The 20,940-nt window shown below is 39.9% G+C and overlaps 1 protein-coding gene across 3 annotated transcripts in view; it reads right to left on the reverse strand.

Moving 5' to 3' along the window:
- Nucleotides 1–20,940, reverse strand: part of bach2b (BTB and CNC homology 1, basic leucine zipper transcription factor 2b) — an 89,670-nt gene that overhangs the window by 12,372 nt on the left and 56,358 nt on the right. For all 3 annotated transcript variants that reach the window (XM_003456032.5, XM_013264599.3, XM_019346148.2), the window contains one exon: nt 11,257–12,768. In XM_003456032.5, the coding sequence (XP_003456080.2) occupies nt 11,257–12,768 (1,512 nt within the window). The remainder of the gene's footprint in view (nt 1–11,256; nt 12,769–20,940) is intronic.

Below are 20,940 nucleotides of genomic sequence, written 5' to 3' on the forward strand. Positions count from 1 at the left end.
CATTTTTTTCCACTATTACTAAACCTAATAAAACTTTACCAAATGTATTAGTTCTAATGTATTAGTTGGATAGAAGTCTACTCGGATCTATGTGGATCCTACATGGAAGTAAATATACATAATACTCAAAAATGTCACCATCAAAAAAAGGGAACTGTAAATATAAAGGCAACAATAAATCCTTAAATTCAAATACTTGAAGAATTTGTCATCATTTATGAATACAGTTATACTGCCCTAACAGTTGACATTAAAGGGACTGAACAATAATGCTACCAACAAACATGCATAACCACTGTAAAAAAATACTAGCAACTGCCAGTGCTACTCCTCAGCCTCCTATGGTATTAATTTCAGGATTCTATGTCACCTTGTTCTCAAGTTAACGCACTCACAAGGTTTTCGGAAAACTTACTCTGACCTTGAGGTCAAGATCACTGAGATTTGAACGTGTCCAGGAGTTTTAGTAGAGGCACCTATGGTATCAATTTGAAAATCCTTGAGTTATTACATTCATAAGATTTTCAAAAAACTTGACCTCTTACCTTTGACTCTTATTTATTTAGTATTGAACATGTCTAAGACTTTTTGTAGATGCACCTATAATAGATGATGTTACATTGTTCTCAGGTCATTGCATTTACAGAATTGGGTGCCCACGCTGCCCGCCCAGTAGGATGACAACAATAACTTATTAGCCTTTTATGGCTGTGAGGTAAAAACGAATACATTGCCCACACTAATATTTCTTTTTTTAACCATGATCAGCTAATAAACCGTTTATCAGCAATAAACAAAGGAGAAATGACAATTGCGTCCTCTCTGTTATTGTAGGGTCTTTACCTTGAATATTAAGCATCTTGAGGCGACTGCTGTTTTCAACATTCATTTGGGAAGAGCAAAAATTAAGGATTAAATTTCAGGCATTACAACTACATACGGATAAAGAGGGGATGCCTATGCTTTGCATGGAGGATTAGCACAGAGAAGCACAGCTGTGCATTTTGACTCACTGGTGTAACCCTAATTGTGAAGCTTTTAGAACAAAGTCAAATAAATATACCTTTCCAGTGTTTATTGGGACTGGAAATAAAAGCTTCCAAGAACTTATCTATCTCCACTGCAGCATCTTTAGGCATCTAGTAGAAAGAATCCAATAACTTAAAAAGCTGAAAGAAAAGCATGATAATTCCATTGGGTGGCATTTGTCACAGTTTACCAGTAAAAATGGATCGATGAGTATTTCTTCACCTAAATGTATAGTATTACATAGTTTAAGGTTAACATGGAACACCTGACTGTTTCCTCGGGAGACTTAAGACTGCAAGTAAGTGAAAGTACTTGGATATCATGCCAGACTGGTACAGAATACTTAAAAAACTAACTTTCGCTTGTTTGTTCATTATGAATACTATCACCATCTCTTTCTAGTTAGGGGCTGGCAATGAGTTTCTGGATAAGAATATTGGCTTTCCCTCTTGAGAGACTTGTCTTTTGATATGACTTATGAGAACCCTCTGAATATCAAAAACAAACAAACAAACGAACAAAAAAACTAATGAACAATAAATAAATAAACCAAAGGCAGACACAAATGAACCGTAAACCTTCTGTATAGTTATTTGACTGATGTGATTGACGTTTATTTTCTCTTTGAAAAAGTTTATAAAAATAAAGTAAAAAAACAATACAAAAATGCGGAAGGATGCTTTTAATGTTTAATTATTTTAGAACGACACAATAATGTAAATTTAGTTCCTAAATTTGCACTGTTTATTTTCTTTAATGATAAAAAAAAACAGTTTCAAAATTGTAAAATTGAACATAATTTACACCCCTCCACAGTTAACAATAAAATCTTTATTAATATCCTGAAACTTGGTTTTCGTTACACATTACGAGATTAATGAAGGATTACATTTTAATTTACTAGTAATTTTGGAATTAATCTACCAGGTAAGCGATTCTCTCTCTGGGTTTGCTTGCTGTAGGCCAGTTTCTAAATCTGACCACAAGATGGCAAAAAAGCCCCACTCCACATGCCTGAGAATAAGCGACTTGGTGAGATTTCAGCTCTCTGCGCCTCATATTTAACACACAGCACATCCTCAGCAGATGGGGCAAAGGTGATCCAAGAAAAGAATCCCCCTCCATCTGTCCCCTAGTACCTGGAAGTGTGCCAGTTTGACAGATTGAGAGGGGCAGTGACTTGTCAACCTGATCTAAATCAGTATCAGGTGAACTGTGGGTGCATGAGTATCTGCAATACTTAGCAGCAGTCCTCTTATGCTGCAGAACAAAAGAATTAATGTGCTAAATACATCTTTAAATAAGCCAGGAGAATCAAATCCAGAAAGCCACCAGAAGCTTGGTCCCTGATATAACAAGATATCAAGGTTGTATCTGTTTATTCCCTTTCTCTCAGTCTGCAGCCTCTCTTTCTTAGGTGATGGCAGACCTTACAATAAGCATATCACAGGCAGATCCACCCCAGTGGTATCTGTCTGCACCAGAGAGCTGTAGCTTTAGGCAGTAAGGGAAAGAGAAGAGGCATAACAAAGAGCCAGAGGAAGACAGCCAGAGAGCTTGGCAGGGATGAGAGGAGTTGCAGCTCTCCCTTTCTCCTCTCCCCTTCCCTTTCTCTCTCTGTGGCTTCCTCAGTGGAGCACAGGAAGAACAAAGTCAAACAAAGGAGGAAGAGACTAGAGAGAGATGCAGCTCCACGCTTCTACTATACTTGGCTGATTGAGCTCGGCAGATGCTCCCTTGAGACCTCTGGACACTTAGATGACTACAGACAGAGGTACGGCAGATACGGCTCAGCTCTGTTTCTCCACCAGATTGTGTACAGCGGTGGCTGAGGCATCACCTGGTGCAAGCGCTGCACTCAGGGGGATAAAGCACTGTGCCTACCCATGACAGAATCAAAATGACTTCTCACTGAAGAGCAAATTTAGATCTCAGTCTGTCTCTAGAAGAGGAAAAAGGTTTGAGTTTCCTCATTAGAGGTACAGCCCTCTGAGCTGCCAGGGACCCTCATCTCGACTCGACATCTGCATGCAGACACATGAATAAATAATGACGCAAGCTTTCAAGGCCACACTCAGCTCTGTGTGCTCCGCCAGGGCACGACAACTCCAGCCTCAAAGAAAAAACAGGCAGACCTATGAAACATCAGGAGCAGCCAGGTTCACACAAAGCCAAGGGCAAGATGACTCCTCGTCTGTGATTAGAAGGATTATGTACCATAATGTGGAACGGACTAATATTTATATGTGGCACACAAGCTATTTAAACTACAAGCCTAATTTAACAATTTAGTGAATTATTCTATGTTCTTTGTATGTAGAATCAATAATTAACCTGACATTCATGTCTTTGGAACGTGTGCTGATTACTATAGGATCTTTGGCCAAAACAGGCAAAGAAGAACAAGAGGGAAGGGGATGCCATGACCTTGTAATACTTTCTTTCTCGACTACTCACTAGTACACAGGGGATGGATAAATATAACCACTCCACCGCACTAACGAGTTCAGCAGCACAGCCGGGATGACAGAGTACGCTTCAGCCATGGTCATAAATTCACAGCCAACTGCTCTGGATTTACATTTCTTTGCAGCTCTCCTCCCCACCCTTAGTCTACTTCTCTGGGTCATTATGCTGGAAATGGGGTACAGAGTGAAAAGTAGGGCTCATCTGTTATCAGCAGCGGTGCGGTGTAAGGCATGGGCGACGTGTGCTGTTAAACAATAATTGATGTTCCAGTCTCAAATTCAGGATACAAATATTATTTATGTGATGCTTTCGATTAGAGACGAGACAAGTTCTCTCACAAATTTGGAGTGTTTGCACACCATGCACTAAAATTTGACTGCTTATAGTGTTGTCTTCAGTGGGACATCACCCTCTCTGTCTGCTTCTCTGAATATGAACAATCCAGAACATGAAAACAGCAAGATGAACATGACTCAATGTCTTTTTAATGATGTGAAATGAGGCAGACCAAAAAAAATAAATAAAAAAAATAACAATGAGGAGGTGGGTACTTATGTCAGCCTAACAATACTGCCACACAATTGCTGTTTTTTTTTGTTTTTTTTCCATTTGCTGCAGATCAGTATCAGTCTCATGACAGTGCCTACAGTGTAAAGCAGGATGTGGTAATTTACTTTTTAATGTTGCAATGTTGAAGCTCTTCATTTGAATAAACACCTCCAACTTCTTAGAGAGTTAACCAGCTCTGTGCCTGGCCAATGACAGAATGATAGAAGAGGACAATTACTGCCTGACCTGTAATATTAAACTGCATTTCCTTTTGTCTCCACTAACTACAGATGTTACCATTTAAGCTATTTGATTCAATTCGATGCAATTTCATTCATATAGTGCCAAATTACAACTGTAACCTGGAGGTTCTTTATATTTTCGGGTAAAGACCAAACATGGGAAAATCCCAACATTTACATTACCTCCTATGATGAAGCCAATGACGACAGTAGGAAGAAAAAAATCCCTTTTAACAGGTGAACATGAAACATTACACACTACTAAAATGCAATCAGTAGTTAAAATTAGAATTCTTCATTGGTGTGAGTTGTTTATTTTTCCAGAAATCTCTTTGGTTGTAGTGATCTGGACTGAAATAATAATGTCTGTATTAAATACATGGGCACGACTGGGACTCAGGAGGAAGAGCAATTTGTCGTATTTGATCGAGAGCTCAGTGGTTTGGTCCCTGCTTTGTTCAGTTACACTTTGCAGGTCAAAATGTGAATGGGCAAGATACTATACAACAAAAAAGTGTCCCCAACGTGTGTGTGTGTAGGAAGTTAAAAAAATGCATAAGGTATAGGATAAAATGCTGTATAAGTACCAGTCCATGTCAATATTATCTTTAAAGAAAGCGTCCATCCATCCACTTCCACTTCTCCAATTCAGGGTCGCAGGTAAAATGTTTCATGTAATTTTCATGACTGCTGCATGAAATGTAAAGACAAGATTTCTTCCCTTGTACGGTATTCTTTATATATAAATTGATTTGATTTCTTTGGTGTCAGCAACACGCAGGTACCATGAGGAGACCTGCTAGCCAAGCTTGAGGGGGACACCTCGATGGAACATCCACAGTGGGACAGTTCACTGTGGTCTGTGTTCCACCTGCAGAATCCACCACAACCCTCACTTTACTCCCACACAAAGGTATTTGCTCTGGAAGTTTCTATAAAACCTAAAGCAATTTCCTAAAATTGTCTCTAGTTGACAGCTCTGGCCTAAGTCCGTGTAATATTTGTCTCTTATGTAATCCAAATTAAAATTGGATTTTATACTGGAACGTGCAGTTTATAATTCTGCATGCGTTTAATTAATCCCATCTCACCTGCTTATAAATTAGATTGTAGAGCAGCATTTCCCATGCATGCTATTAGTCAGCTCTTAATGAAGATCATGATAATGTAGAGACATTCACTGGTAACTGTTCTGTCCCACTCTAAGCACTCTGCAGTGCCACTGCAAATTAAAAACAATATCAGACATTTAACTGTCAAAATAATGAGTTGCAGAGTAAACAGATATAAAGAAATGGGTTGGTACATAAGAAAAGCGTGTCAAACTTCATCACAGAAAATCCAAAAACAAACCTTGTAGTACTTGACACTATTACTGGGAATGTGGGTACAAAACATCACAACACTGGTTTGCCATTTGCAAAAATGTGGCCAAAGTCAACATTGCAAGATTTCTGCAGATTACCATTGGATGCTAAATGTCTCTGTGCTTCCAGGACTTATGCAAAGCCTCAAAGACGAGAGTCACTGGAGTCATTTCTGTGTCCCAGACAGCCCTGTGTTTTTAGATGTATTGCCCTTATAAAGTATGGACTGGAAAGCAATAAACAAACATCCTCCTAGTTGAAACAAGGATCTTTCATTTTTGCCTACTTAGATGTTCTTACCATCATATTTCTGATTCCATTACAACATTTAACAATAATTAAAAGAGTACTTTATTTCCAGTTGATGTTAATGTACTGCCTACAATTGCCTGGAGATAGTAAGGTAACAAAGGCACCAGTTCCAAAAATTTAATGTGGCATCTTATTCATGTACTGGCATCACTACTGCATGCGCCTAAAAAACAGCTCCAAAGTTAACATTATGAATGGCAAATCTTTATTTAGACCACAGCCACATCATATCTAGACTAGAGTAAAGTTTCTTTGGCATTGTGCAAGGGGAGCGGAACTGATATTAAGGTCTGTGCATTTCCTGTCCTATTTTATGTGTTGCCTGACAGAAAAAAAACATCAATGTGCTGATGTATCAGGACTACTTCCTTATTCCTCCCACTAGCTCTGAGATCAATATTTGCACTGCTGTGGCCAGACTATACGCGAGAATGAGCTTTACGCCCACACCGCAGCCAGGAGCTGGAGGTCTGACAGCCACAAATACAGGAGACAAACTGGGGTACTAATGCTGCTTGCGCCAGATGCATGATACACGCTCAGCTTAGATAGTGCTGCTAGTGGAGAATTGCCTGCACTGTCATAAGCAGGTAGGACTGTGGCAACCAACACAGCATTAGCTGTAGATTTGAGTGATCGAAATTCTCAGGTCTCTTTATTAACTTGACTAGTGACTAGTCGCGTGGTTCTGGCACAGCTACCGCAAAAGAGCTCAAATCAAGACCACTAATGCAATCGCTGCCAATAAATGCAACAATCAGTGACACAATTTCATTTATTAAATATGCTACAAATCTTGCTATGTTCTCCCAGTGTTTGTAAGGCTTTTCTCCAGATCCTGGATAAAGTGAGTGGTCCTGTGAGAGGCTGGCAACACTGTCAGAGGTGTACCCTGCCTCTCACCCTGTGGCAGCTGGGACAGTTTTGTATCCTGTTTAGTCTACAGAAATGCATCATATCTCTTAAACGATATGCTTGTAGCGGCTGTTATGTGTGGACATCAGCTCAGAAACACAAGCCTACATCTTGATTTAAAAGTATTTTAAATACATTTTAAAAATTATCTTGGACATTTATTTCAAACATCACAGTTGAAGTAAATGGATTGTGCCCTGTGTGATGTGGTTATTACACAGGACACATTATTAATAAAAAAAGATGGCAGTGTAGTAGCGAAACAGCTGGTTAAACTTTGTATATTTGGTCAACCAAGATATTTTTAAGAGACATGCATCTGAAAACATTGGTGGAGTCTGCACTTGTTTGTCTGTTAGTAAGCCATTACTAGCAGGGGTTCCCCTCTTCATCTTTAAATCTGTCATTATTAACCTGCTAAATGAGATATTAAAGGTGTCTTACATGTTGTAAGAGAAAACTCTGTTAAAATGATAAACGAGTCCTTGTGTATTTGCTAATGCTAGCTAAGATAATAACTGATCTCAGAGCAGTGATGACAGAGGCTAGAAGCAGCATGCCTACCGTGCTAGACTACTGTCAAAGACCACCAGTTTATCTGGAATTCTTGTGTGCAAACAACAGCTGCAAGCTTCACAAGCTCCAGCCACTGTTAATGGGACACAGACATGACCATCAGAAATCTATCCCATACATATTTCATTTGCTCTGTCGTCAAGCTGAGTTTATCCTGCTTTCAGGTACGGCTACAAGACGGCGGTGATCTAAAGGATGGATGCAAACAGGCATGAATAATGGTTTACGACACAGGGCTGAATGAGATAAAAGTTGGGAGATCGTTTTACTTCTGCAATTTTTAATTGATGTTGATTTTTTTCGATTTCACTAGACAATAACTGCTTGCTTTGCCTACTGTGATGGTGATAGAGCACCACTGGTGTGTGGCTAGTTCTGTAGCGTGACTAAAACAACGCCGTTGTTCCAATTTACCAATTGGAATTGAAATGTAATTTTTAGGCTGTTCTTCTGGTTTTATAGCTCAGTGCTGTAAATTAATCCCATGTTACACTGGCATATTTAGCAGGCCCTTCAAAGGCCCATAACTCTGATGGTAGAGGCTGGTATGCATCGTGCAGTGAAGGTGATAACTACTCATAACTGCCAAGCTGCTTTATCTCACAGCTCTGTTTGTGCAGCAGAACAAAATTCTTTCCACAGTAAAGCACAATCCTGTCATGTAGCTCCAAACCTTGCAACGCACCATCTCGATCTGTGAAATGAATCACCATGGCAACACTCCACTATCTCTCTCTCTCTCTCGTTTTGCTCTCAAGTTCAACAAAACCAATTCTGCCTACACTTCAAGCAAATATCAGTGAATGTCATATCAGAAGACATGTGCTCTGGTGGAGCCTGCTGAGCCAAAAGGTCATAAGTTCAAACACTGCAACAGCAAAAAGACTGTACAATCCAGCTGTCTGGGGAGTGTGTCACAGCTTATTTGAGATATGTAAAATTTACTGCTATTAACAGCTACTAATCCAAGGTAAAAATAAATAAATAAATACAATAAAACAAAAATATTTAGAGAGAGACATTTTGGAGATGCAAGGTTTTCACTTAACACTTTCATCAATAGATGCATCCATCTATTCTCTTCTGTTTATCCTTATCAGGGTCATCCTGGACAGATGACAGACAATCATTTGCACTCAGATTCACACCTAACAGCAGTTTGGAACCACCACTTAACCTAACCCCTAACATGCATGTCTTTGGACTTTACCCAGAGAGAAGCCACGCAAACATGGGTAGAAAATGCACATTTTGCTTGTAAAAATCAGCATTTTTAGGCCATAAAGCTCTTCTCTGAGAATTGATTTTATTATCTTTCTCTCAGATGGGAAATCTCCTGCATGTTATTACACCAGGACTGGACTTTTTCTGAGAATTAAAGAGTCCATCACTGATCTTTACCTGGTAAACAACAGTTGCCTTGTCTACATTTAGGAGTCTGGTAGACTGAGGGAGGAGGATGTGAAGGGATGGGGTGGGGTGATTAGAGGATTTGCTGTTATGCTTGTCAGCACTGTTGAGCTGTGTTACGGCTCCATCATGAATGTCACACCTACTCACTTCCAACTCACTGCAACCCCAGACAATTAAAAATGTATTGACACAGGACATTGTAAAGTAGTGGTTGAAATTACTTTGCAATATGCAAAACTTGGTAGAAGTGTGGCCAATGGGGGCCAGGTGAGGGTCTCTCGCTAAACCTTTACTGTCCCCTATTGTTATCATATCAGTACCATATCATATAGTGGGTAAAATTACAGATCAGACAGATCTGTAAAAAACTGTTTTGTCCTTACGTAAATGAAACTACAACAAAATAACAATTCAGTTTTAGCCTTTGGGGATACACAATAGCAACTGGCTCAAGGCCCCTTATAGGTAAAGACATTAATATAGAGAAATCCCCAACAATGAGAAGACCTCCCTAGGAGCAAGCACTTTTAAATTTAATCTGGATTAAACAGGGAGCAAATGAAGAGAGTATGAGAGAAATATGCTCTCTCTTTCTAGTCCCTGTCAGTACCCTCACTGTAGCATTTTGGATCAACTGAAGGCTTTTCAGGCACTCCTAGAAGCTCTTGTGCTTGTTAATAGCAGATGCAAAACAAAATATTTTTAGTTTTGAATATGGACTCCCTCACATCTGCCTCAGTGTTAGCACCACTGGTGGTTACTCACTAGACATTGGACGTCGGCTTGACGTGCAGATCTTGTCTATATATTGGTTCCGTTGGTCTATGTCCAATTCTGGACATCTGTACAACATCCAAACCAGCTCCACAATTTGGACGTCCAACCATGACCCAACTTTGACGTCAGTATGACGTTAACCATTTGAACTTTGGACAGGTCATTTTTTTGGATGTCATCTGGACATCCATGACAGATGCAGGGAATTTACATGATTAATAAATGTAATTTTTTTAATTTATAAATATTAACAATGTTGTTATGAACGTGATACATATGAATACAGATTATTTATAAACAAACACAATTTATTATGTGTTAGCCTGCTGATTTATTCAGTACCCATGTTTCTTTGTTGTTGTTATTTTACATTTTCCTGTTGGTCTTTAACTGGTTTATTTTAAATAATAGTCCAGTATAAACTGGACTATCTGCTCGACAGTCTTTTTCGATGCACACATTTTTCAAGCTGCCTGTGAGAAGCTGAGGAGATTTCTATTTGAAACCCACTGTGGAGCTGCTCACTTTTGTTTTTAGCTCAGAAGCCTGCCATATCTTGGAGATGTCCGCTGATCACACCTTTACACATAACTGTTTCTCTACAGAAAACATGCCCTCCACCCTCTGGAAACATGGAACTACAGAGCCTATAGAAGCAGTACAAAAATGATGTCTAGAATGAGTCTAAGTTTGACTTTGAAAAGACGTCCACAACAACCACACTTTAGCCCGTACACAGAGGTCGTACAGATGACAACACTAGACCTTCAAGAGATGTTGAAAAAAAAGACCTTGCCTGGTGTTACAAAACAACCCCTTCAGTGGACCAAAATTCTCTCACTCCAATGACAGCTCTAACAGTCAGACTCATGACACACATCTCTGAAAATGCATAAAATGCATCTATAATATCAAAGCACGTCTAGGTCGGAGACTGAATGATTAACTAAAGGCGGCAGCTTTATTGCTGGAGAACGTTCAAACATAAAATACAAGAAAACTACACTAGGAACTCAAAACAAGAAGCTCAAACTAGAAAACCGGGAAACAGAGAACCAGAAGCACGGAGGAAAAACACAGCACGGTGAAGGTACAATGCAACAAAGGGCAAAGGAAAACACAAAGCTTAAATATACAAGGGAGTAATGAGGGAACTGGAAACAGAAGGGAAACACAGCTGGAACTAATCAGACATAACAAGACAAGGGGAAGCAAAACTAGATACACTGAAATTAGGCACAGACGTACAAAGTAAAACAGGAAACACAAGACAAGGACAAAGACGCAGACTAGACACTGAGACAGAGACACAACTGACTGGGAAGACAGAGGGAACATGGAAACAAGAGTGACAAGACGAGGAACACGAGAAAGGCAAAGGAACAGAAATATAACACAAGCAGAACCAAAACCTGTGAATAACAATAACCAAAGAATACAACTAAAACACACACGAAACAAAGACCCAGTACCGTGACAGTTTGTGCTGCTGTAAATCTTGCTTGGAACACTCCTTTTACTACACAATGATTTAATTATCGCTAATGGAGAGCGGGTAAATTCAATATAATTAGTGTTAGATGTAAAAAACAATGCTTTATACTCACCTCTGATCCTCGCTCCTGCACGTGGCAGGACTCGCTGTCTCCCTCTGAAAAGGAGCCCGACTCGTCACTAGAGTTGGTGCCATAGGACTGCTCACATTTGATCTTGGGCCTCACCTGGTTAAAAACAACCTCTCCTCCCACACTTTGCTCCTGCTGGTCCACATTGAGACAGCGAGCCACATTAGAGCATGGTGAGGAAGAGAACTCAAACTGGGGCAGGCTGCAGGGAGACCCTCCGCTGCCATCCTCTGCGTAGGAGTATGAGGAGCAGGAGCTGGAAGTTCTGGTGCGAGTCTCACACGGTGGTGAGCGTGGGCATACTTTTATTGGCACTGGGCAGCTGGTGTTGGGCCTTGGGCGGCACAGGACTTGGGGCTCAGAAGAAGCGGTGCTGGGACAATAGGACTGGGAGGTGGGTAGGGAATGGCTAGCTCCAGCCCACAGCCCCTTTGTCATGTGCTCAGAGAGCTCAATCTCCAAAGAGTTCCCAACAGGGTAGGAATGCGCTGGGTTTCCCAGGCGATTGCAGGCCCCTGAGGAAAATATGACACTGCGGCGGTCGATTTCAACTTCCTGTTTGCAAACCCCATCGCAGGAAGTTGATTTGTGGGACAAACTAGCAGGAAAACCATCCACCTCTTTTGGGGATGCAACAGATAGAGCCACCTCCCCAGTGAAAGGGCCTAAGTCTTTTTTATGATCTCCCTGAGAGTTTCCTTTGTCCTGGGGGCAGATAAGTCTATTGGCGAATAGCTGCTGTGATGTGTTGGGCAGACTGGAGATGTCAACTCCTTTCTTGAAGAAGGCTCGCAGGCAGGAAGGGGACTTGGGTCTCTTGGTTCTTTCTACAGATATAGGGTTATCCATCTCCATGGCTGTTATGACATCCTTATCCCTGGCGTCCTGCTCATCTCCTGACAGGCACAAAGGAATGGCCTCTTCCTCTGCCTGTGGTTCCACTTTGATCTGTGCCAAAGGCAGTGTGCCCTGATTTGCCACTGCCCCACTAATGGTGGTCTCCTTTAATGTGCTTGGAAAACCTGAGGTACTGGTATGTGAGGAGGAGTCATTATTGTGCTTGTTGCAAGCCCACTGGTATTTCCGGTACTTGGGGCATCGCGGCAGATCCGATGCTCCATGCCGATCGAAATCTGGCCGGCTATCTGTGAAGTTACCAGGCATAGCCATCGTTAGCCGATCGTTGTCGGGGTCTCGACACGAAGTAAGGGCATCTGCACAATTTCGGGCCATGGGGGAGGTGGGCCTTTCTGCTTCTGATTGCATGTTCTCATCCTCCAAGTTATTTGCTTCTCCTGCCACCTTGTGGCAAAGCAGCAAGCCGTCCTCCTCGCTGCGCAGCTGAGCTTCCAGGAAGCGAAAGCATGAGTCCTCGAGGTTGTGCATGCGCAGGAATTCAGCACAGCGGATGACCTCCTGAATGTTTTCTCTGCTGAGTAACAGCTTAGCAGTGTAGGCAAACTGCAACAATGGGGCGAATCCTCTGGCAGTGACCTGCAAAAAACAGGGAAATTGCCAGCATTACTATCAGCGCAGCTATTGTTCAGAGCACTTGGAGTGTGGTGAGACAAACTGACAGCTCCAATGACATACAAAAACACTGCAAAGTACTGGTTAATCTTTTTATTGGGCCAGCACTGAGCATTCTATACAGCAGTAAAAGAAGATCTGGTGCCATATTGGACATAGGTGCGTTGTGTCCATCCTTGTGTTCATAATACCAATCTGTGGGACATTCCAGCATCAACACGTCTGCTCCACAGTCATATAGAGTTGGCTTTGCCTACAGTCCTGCCACTGCTGTATTTGCAAAATTCTTATTATTTGCAGTGAGATGTATAAACACATGCAGTGGTTTATGTTTAGTTACCTATTTTTACCCTTGACTTGAGAACTCTAAAACAAAGAAATATCTGTACTTCAAAGCTATATGATAGTAATTCTTAAAAGAATTAGCATGATTTTCACAAACTGAACAGTAGATTATAGCGAAAGTTTTAATATTGATAACAAATGAATACTTTTTGGATAATAATACATAAGAAACACTTTTCCTTTCACATTTTGTATGACTTCCGCTTATTCCCATTGTTACTATATGGCATTGGCTAATAGAGGGAAGCTTCCCATTCCATGTTTGTATACTTTATGGAGATCAGCATCAGATTCACACTAGGTTGTGTTCAGCTCTTTACTCTGGCTCTACCAACCAGTCCCTGCAGGTGTATCCCAGGCTAGGTTAGGTACATACAGGTTAGGTTACTTCACTGGTGACAAACACGGTGTAGGTGCGAAGGGAATGAGATAGAAGCTACTTTTCAGAGTCCATTAATATAAAGTCTTTCTTAAAGGATTTAGCAGATGCTTGTAGATGAAAAGCATGAGTAACACAATGTGGGTTTAATAAGCCCAGTGTTTAGTTGTTTTGCTGCCTTTGCTGGGGGAAGCAAGAAGCTGAATTACCCTTGGTATTCGGCGTGCTAGAACAGCAGTAGCTTCCAAAGGTCCCGCAGTCACTGTCAGACACCCCAGAGAGCAGCAGCAACAATCTGCTTTTTATAAGGACTGTTGGGGAAACTGCTTTGACTACCAGTGCCTTAACACTTCACACTGGACTGGTTTTTATATGGCACTTTTCTACTCTTCCTGAGCATTCAAAGGGCTTTATACATCACGCCTCATTCATGCCTTTAACACAAAAACCTTTTTTTTTTTTTTTTTAGCTTAAATGCTTTCTAATATTCACACACATTCACACTCTGATGGAAGCATCAGAGAGCAACTTAGAGTTAGTATCCAGCATCTAAGGATATTTATTAGCAGAGTGGAGCAGCCAAGGTTTGAACCACCAACCCTCCAGATTTTGGCTTATCCAGGTAACTTCACCCTGGGTTTTCTGCACTACAAAGGTGGTTCACTTCTTACAAGGGTAGATCCCCATGGAGTTTTATTCTTTGTTTTTTTTTCTGTTGGTGGCGAACAAATTTATAATAATTTTATTGTTTGCTATGATCCAAAAAAATGACTACTGTACTTGCTGACCTCACATCAAATTTGTACTAATTTGGAACTTTATATTTAATCTTTGCTCTCAAACCCTAAAACAGCACATAGTCTGCAAATGAATGAAGAAGAAAATAAAAACTAAAACTGTCAGGAGCCCGTCTTGTTCAGAATTTGGATTTAAAATCAGCTGAAAGAACCAAATTTTGTAGATTCTTTAAAAAACAAACAAAAAAACCCAGTAAAAAATAAGTTGTTGAGTCGCAATTGACCAAAACCACAAAGTGCACTAAATGTGGTATATTAATGCTGTGTTCTACTTAATTCTACTTACCTCTTTCATACTCCTGGCAACAACAATACAGCAATACCTAACCCTCCTAATCAGTCACATTCATTTCACTTTGATGTGCGACAAACTGAAGTGATTTCCATGTCTCTCTTATCAGGCTGTGGGACAGTAAGCTTCAATGTTTCAGTGGATCCACTTTACATTTTCAGAGCTCTAATGTGCTGCATCACCCAAGAACCTAAAGCAACTAAAGCTCTTCATAAAAAGTAGTTCAAACAACTGTAAGAATATCAAATTGACAATGTACTTGTAATATAAACTAGATAGATAGATAATATAATACAATAAATATAATATAAATATACCAGCAAATAATGCCACTCAACTGAGTGTATTTCAGACTAAAAGAAAAAAGACAAATAAAACAAAAATATTCAACTTTAGTTGTTCATTATGTCCATTACTCAGATAGCTACTCTGCAGAAAGTAGTCCAAGTAAGAGCACTGTAGTATGTATATGTACATATATCTTGAGCTTTTATGCAATGAAGAAGATACAAACTGCCATATATCAGGGTTTTTATCAGTCCAACAGTTACGAGCTAGCAGAAAAAATGTCATTTGAACCTAGAGAGAGTCTTACTCTTGTTTTGGATTATTTCTTGTTATACTACAGAGCAACATATTCATTTACAATTTAAGAACTTCCTGGAGTTTTTCTAGAATTTTCCACTGCTCACATCCACATAGTTTAAATTAAAATCAGGGATTTCTTTGGCACACATCAGTGATAAATCAGTAATTATTTTAGGTTTCAGGTTCTTAACCAAGGACACTTTAGCATATAGACTGGAAAAGGTGAGTCTACCTCATGAATTACAGCACAAGTGTCTACAGTAACAACTGTTTTGCAATTGATGACTAAAATTTATATTTAAAAAAAGATTGTAATTAAATGAAATACAGTGTAAAATGTTTATTTTATCACTAAATATATTAATGTAGTGTATGTTTTCAATTAAAGTTTACTACAGGTTTCCAAAAAAATAATCCTTATTTGGGATTTTATGGAAGTTTAATTTTGACTATTATAACAATAACATTTCATCTTTCATGGATCACTCTTGCTTAATTAAAACAAGTCTCTCTTACGAGTAAATGACTTCACATTGTAAAGCTCAAAATTCTTCTTCTCCAGAATTTTCAGCTGCCCTTTCACAACTAGAAATATATCCCAGTTGGGTTTCTGACTCAGCCTGTGTGACACTATTATATAGAGTTCCAATGTTAATGTCAATATTATATGAATAGAATTTATGCAAGTTTGACTTGCATAATTAGTTTAACTGAGTTTCTGTGTTGCTGTGACATGATTACAAATAGTCTTGTTTATGATCGATAGATATAAGTGTTTAGAATATGAATACCCATTACTTAGATTACACCAATAATTTATTTTTAATTTTTTTTTTTAAATGTGCACATTATCACAGTTTTCTGCAGAAAAAAACTGCACCAATGGTAAAAATTAGGACCAATCATTTAACTTGGAGGCTCTGCAGCTCTTAAATATACATGACCAGCTGTCACAAAGTCAGTATAGTAACACATTAAAGCAGCACCTGGAGTATTGTCCATCCACCTGAGGAAGCCTCTACTGAGAACAAGCGCAGGTACAATCAAAAGAAAGATACATATACAAAAGATGTGTGAATTCTATAATATTTTAGTTTATCTGGTGACTTCTAAGACAGGTAATGAATGATGGTTTATCCTTTTCAAAAAAAAAAAAAGGTGTCTGCTTATCAAAACTACGGCACAATCCCAGAGTTGTCACAGAAGTTTTAAGGGTACTCAACAATGGATTAATGTAAACATTTGGTGTAATAGTTTTAATAGCTTTAAAAGATGCCTCTGCTGCAGTGCACCTTAAAGTGGGTTCCTGCTCAACAGACTTCTGAGCACAATCACTGACATCAGTCATTGTTAAAAGCAAACTGCTGATGCTGTATCTGTGATGGTGAGTGTGCCTCTGCTAGAGTAATTGTGAGTGTGTTCAACTGTGACAGATTGGGGTGGAGGGAGGGGCTTTGACTAGACTATCTGCTAATGAGCACAGCACAACTAATAAACAACATACTTCTGTATTTATCCAATAATGAACTCTTCTAACTCTGACTCTCACCTTTACCTTCTTATTTTTTTTTAAACTAAAGTGACAGACTGTGTGTCTTTTACACTGCTACCGTTCTTGTTGCATCTTAAATCATCTTGATGACAGTATGTTAATTTCTGCATTATAAGGCTCCTTTACAGATTTATTATCTTAAAGTCACAATTCTGTAGGATAAGAACTTATCTGCTTATCTGCAGGATTTATTTCACTTTTGGCCAAATAAAAGGCCAATTTTTTTTGGGGAACAATCTGCCTCTTGTGTCCTGCAACTTTACACTCTGTACATCTGCTGTGACAGTGGCAGCCTAAGTGAGGCTGAGTGGCCGACCTGCTGCATTAACAGCAAAGTTGCTGGAGGAAAAGTGCTGAGTGAACTAGGAATCTATTTTCAGCTAGTATCAGCAGCTGCTGCCTGCAGGAGCACATCTTTATGTGTGCCCTGCACCATATGTGATTACGCCACTGTTACAACCAGCACAGCCACCTAATGAAGGAATGTGTAAAAGGTGCAACAAAGGATGGAAGGAGGGAGGGACTAAATACTGAAGGTATATAGAACTAGCACAGAAGAAATGAGATAAAGAGAGACTGTTACTACCTGTTAAAGGGAGAACAGTAGGGGAGGGAAGAGAGCTTCCTTCTCACTGGTGCTGCTAACAGCTGAAAGTCATGGTAAGTGTACAACTTAACACAAAGAAACAAATTAATCAGTGCAACAGATTGGGCCCATTTTAGGGTAACAGCCCTGCTCTGCATCAGAAGTGGATAGATCATACATTACAGGGCAGAAAATTACAAGCAGTGACAAATCATACACACACGGACAATTCACATGGCACCTTTAGGAAACCTGCCAAATATCCTTTCATAAACAAACAATACTACACCGGCTCTCTCTCCTTCTGCCCTCACCCAGCACTTGCACTTACTTTCCTATAATTTATGCAAATGTCCTCCAGTGAATTCCTGCATGTCATGCATGTTAATGAGGACATGGCATAGCATCACAATGAGTGCTTCCCCTGCAAAAGAGAAAAACACTCCATCTCTATTGGTGACAGTAGCTTTTGAAGGAACCTGGCATTATTCTCTGTGTGCTCAAACAAACAGTAAGAAGCCCTAATGGAAATGAAACAGGCCCTTTACTGTATGTTGAGATGACATAAGATAAGATAAGTCTGAGAAGTGGGAAATTCACCTTGCAGATGGAGCGCAGAGCTGCAGCATAAGCGAATACAATAAAACTATGCTTGTACCTTGCTTTTAATTTCACTACCCCTTGTCACATTATGAGATTTAGTTCAGCTGTGTCTTGTTTTCCAATTCCCCTGATAGTGTGCCCAGAGATACTGAGTACAGCATCTCTGTAATGCTGAGACAACTGGTAGCATAAGGAAAGTGTCATCCTCAGTGGCAACAGAAGCTCAGACGTTCCTGGTGCTGAGCTGTGGGGAAGTATACCTCCCCTGACACTGGATTAAATCAGATAGTGTATGTCTAATCTGCTGCCAGTACAGCTTACAGTGCAGGCCAGACACCGGGAGGACATGACCTCACCTCCACTGTTTAAGACACAGCAAGATTGTGATTATAGTGTTGTTTTCTCCAAAAATGTAGAAAACCTAAATAAAATGCTAGGAACAAGACATTCAGCAAATGTCGTTTATTCACCACGCTTCCATAGAATATTTGCTGAGCCCAAACTGATGGAATGCCTGGTTATCGAGGTTAAAAACAAAGACCATAAACATGGGGATTATACTCCTCTACTCTGCCTGGCACACTCAAAACAGCATCTTAGGAATGATACGTCTTTGCTATATCATTTCTAGTCCTGGCAGAGAAATGGCCCAAAGTGCCAGTATATGCATTAGTCGCTTTGCGTGTGTTGTGGTGCAGTTAGGCAGTATTCTCCTGAACAATAGGTGTCGCCACTCTTTGCTACCACTTGCACTTTGTCCCGTAGTGCCTGGCAAAGGACAAAGAACAAAGGACAAAGCTGTTGCCATATCGACTACTTCTGAAGGTTGTGCACCTCTGACACATTGTCCTGCTGCTATCGTAGCTGGGTTGAATACATGAGTTCATGTTGATTTTTACCAGCATTTTGATGATATGTCAATACCAAAGCTCAGAGATTCACAGATTATACAGAGCGAGATGTTGTAGCAGTTTGAAAAGAAGAACATTTGTGAATGGTGACACCTCTTGTTGAAGGCAATACTGCAGTGGCTACCTGTGGCACAATGGTGAGCTTAGATGGATTTGGCTGGGTGTTGATGCCACTGGTGGCATTTGAATACACTGGGGCCCAAAGAGAGGCTCCCTGCTGTATCGAGGGGGTTGGGTGAGCACTACTCCCACTGAAGCTCATTCCTGTAAAGCCGCCTCTTCATCTCCTAATCCCCATCTTTAAGGAAGGCAGGGGTCTGTCTCTGGGCTCTTACTACCACCATCTGTCGAACAAGCTATATATGTGATTGTTCAGCACCAGTGCTTGGTATGGGGCCAGACTGTGTGAGACACCTTCAGATGCATTTTGCAGATGGAGTCCTTAATCAAGCTGAGTTGGTGGATGGAGTACCTCAAAATGTTTTGCCTTGTAGGTGATTTAAAAAAAACATCCTGTAGGCAACAACAACTGCCTGGTAAAGCTTGGAAAAAGATGACTGAAGAACTATTTGTAGTCTTATTTATAAGTAACAAAATCACAGTGGAACGTAATGCTTTTCTGTTCCAATAGTCACATGACACTGATTTCACAAAACATCTGTCTTTGCTTTCATACCAAGACAGTCAGTTATTCACATTGCTGCAAGAAGTTGCTTTTAAGGACCAGGTGAACAAGTGTCAGCTTAGAGGTGGGAAAACACTGTAACAACAAAACAATGTAATTTTCTAGCTGATCATATACTGGGGCATAATTATAATGCCATCTTGCCATAGGCTACAGTAGAGGATGAAATATTTTGTGAATTTTGATGTGTCCAAAACTCTGTCAGCCACAGACAGAGTCAAATTTAAACTACGTAAATTCATAATTTCTACTTTTATAAGCAAACAGATGCAGCTAATTCATTTCATTTATGGCTCAAAAATGACAGAACCAGTAATGTACTTGGTAAACTGCTTGTTTTGTTTTTACTCTCCCCTTACTTTTACCTTGACTTGTTGGTTAGGGTTTAAGTATTGAAAATGAGTATGTAACGATGTACTGCACATTATTTTTATTTTAAATTTCACGTGGTATAATGGGATTTTAGCCAGTGGTTCTTTGGGAGTTTGCATGTGTTTTTTTAAATAATACCTATTTTTTTCCCCCCAGAATTATAATACTGCATTAATCCCAGAGGAAACAATTCTACCATTCTAGCAGAGGATGGTTTCCATCAATTGACCTCTGGGTTATGGGCCCACCATGCTTCTGCTTTTTTATCCCTATGATGAACTAGAGTCACCTGTGCAAGCCCACAGTCACATTATTTATAGATGAGAGACCTGGCTACTCCACCTATCATTGGCGGTGGACTTCTATAGCTGAAGGAGCACCTGACTGCATACACCTGAGTGTCAGTTAAGTGTTGAACACATGTAGCAAAGGTAAAGGCTGCTGCTCACAGCTGACACAGACAGCGAGGGTTGAGCTAGCCACTCCAGCGACAGAGAAAATGTGACATTCAGACTGGAGGCAGATATGCCTCAGCAGATTTCAGTCACTGAAAGTAAAACAACAGTAATGTAACATCAAAAAAACCTTGATGTCACATTACTGGAACATCATGTCTGCAGTGTTAGAGAGATATACTAAAGAAGAACCACAGAAAGCTGTTAAAATTAAAAAATAGATGAACAGACTAAAAAAAACCTGACAAGTGACAGTTTGATTTTTTATTGTATACCATTCTACATTACAAATGTGTCTTATATCAAAAATACTATAAATACACAAGCTGACAAATAAAGGAAAAACCTGAAACCCTACAGCGAAGGATTCTGGTGTCTCTGTTATGTTGTTGGTTAAATTCTGCTTGCACTGTTTGGGTGCACTTTAGAGTAAAAGGGAGTGATCACCTTTATTCTATAACACTGACTGACGTTTATATCCGTATTCATAGATTCTCCAGAACAAATTAATGTTCATGTATGTAAGATCCTTCATATTCATGTGTTGTCCTGCCATTTTGATAAAATGTGA

The sequence above is a fragment of the Oreochromis niloticus genome, linkage group LG15 (assembly GCF_001858045.2).
Source record: "Oreochromis niloticus isolate F11D_XX linkage group LG15, O_niloticus_UMD_NMBU, whole genome shotgun sequence".
Classification (NCBI taxonomy): domain Eukaryota; kingdom Metazoa; phylum Chordata; class Actinopteri; order Cichliformes; family Cichlidae; genus Oreochromis; species Oreochromis niloticus.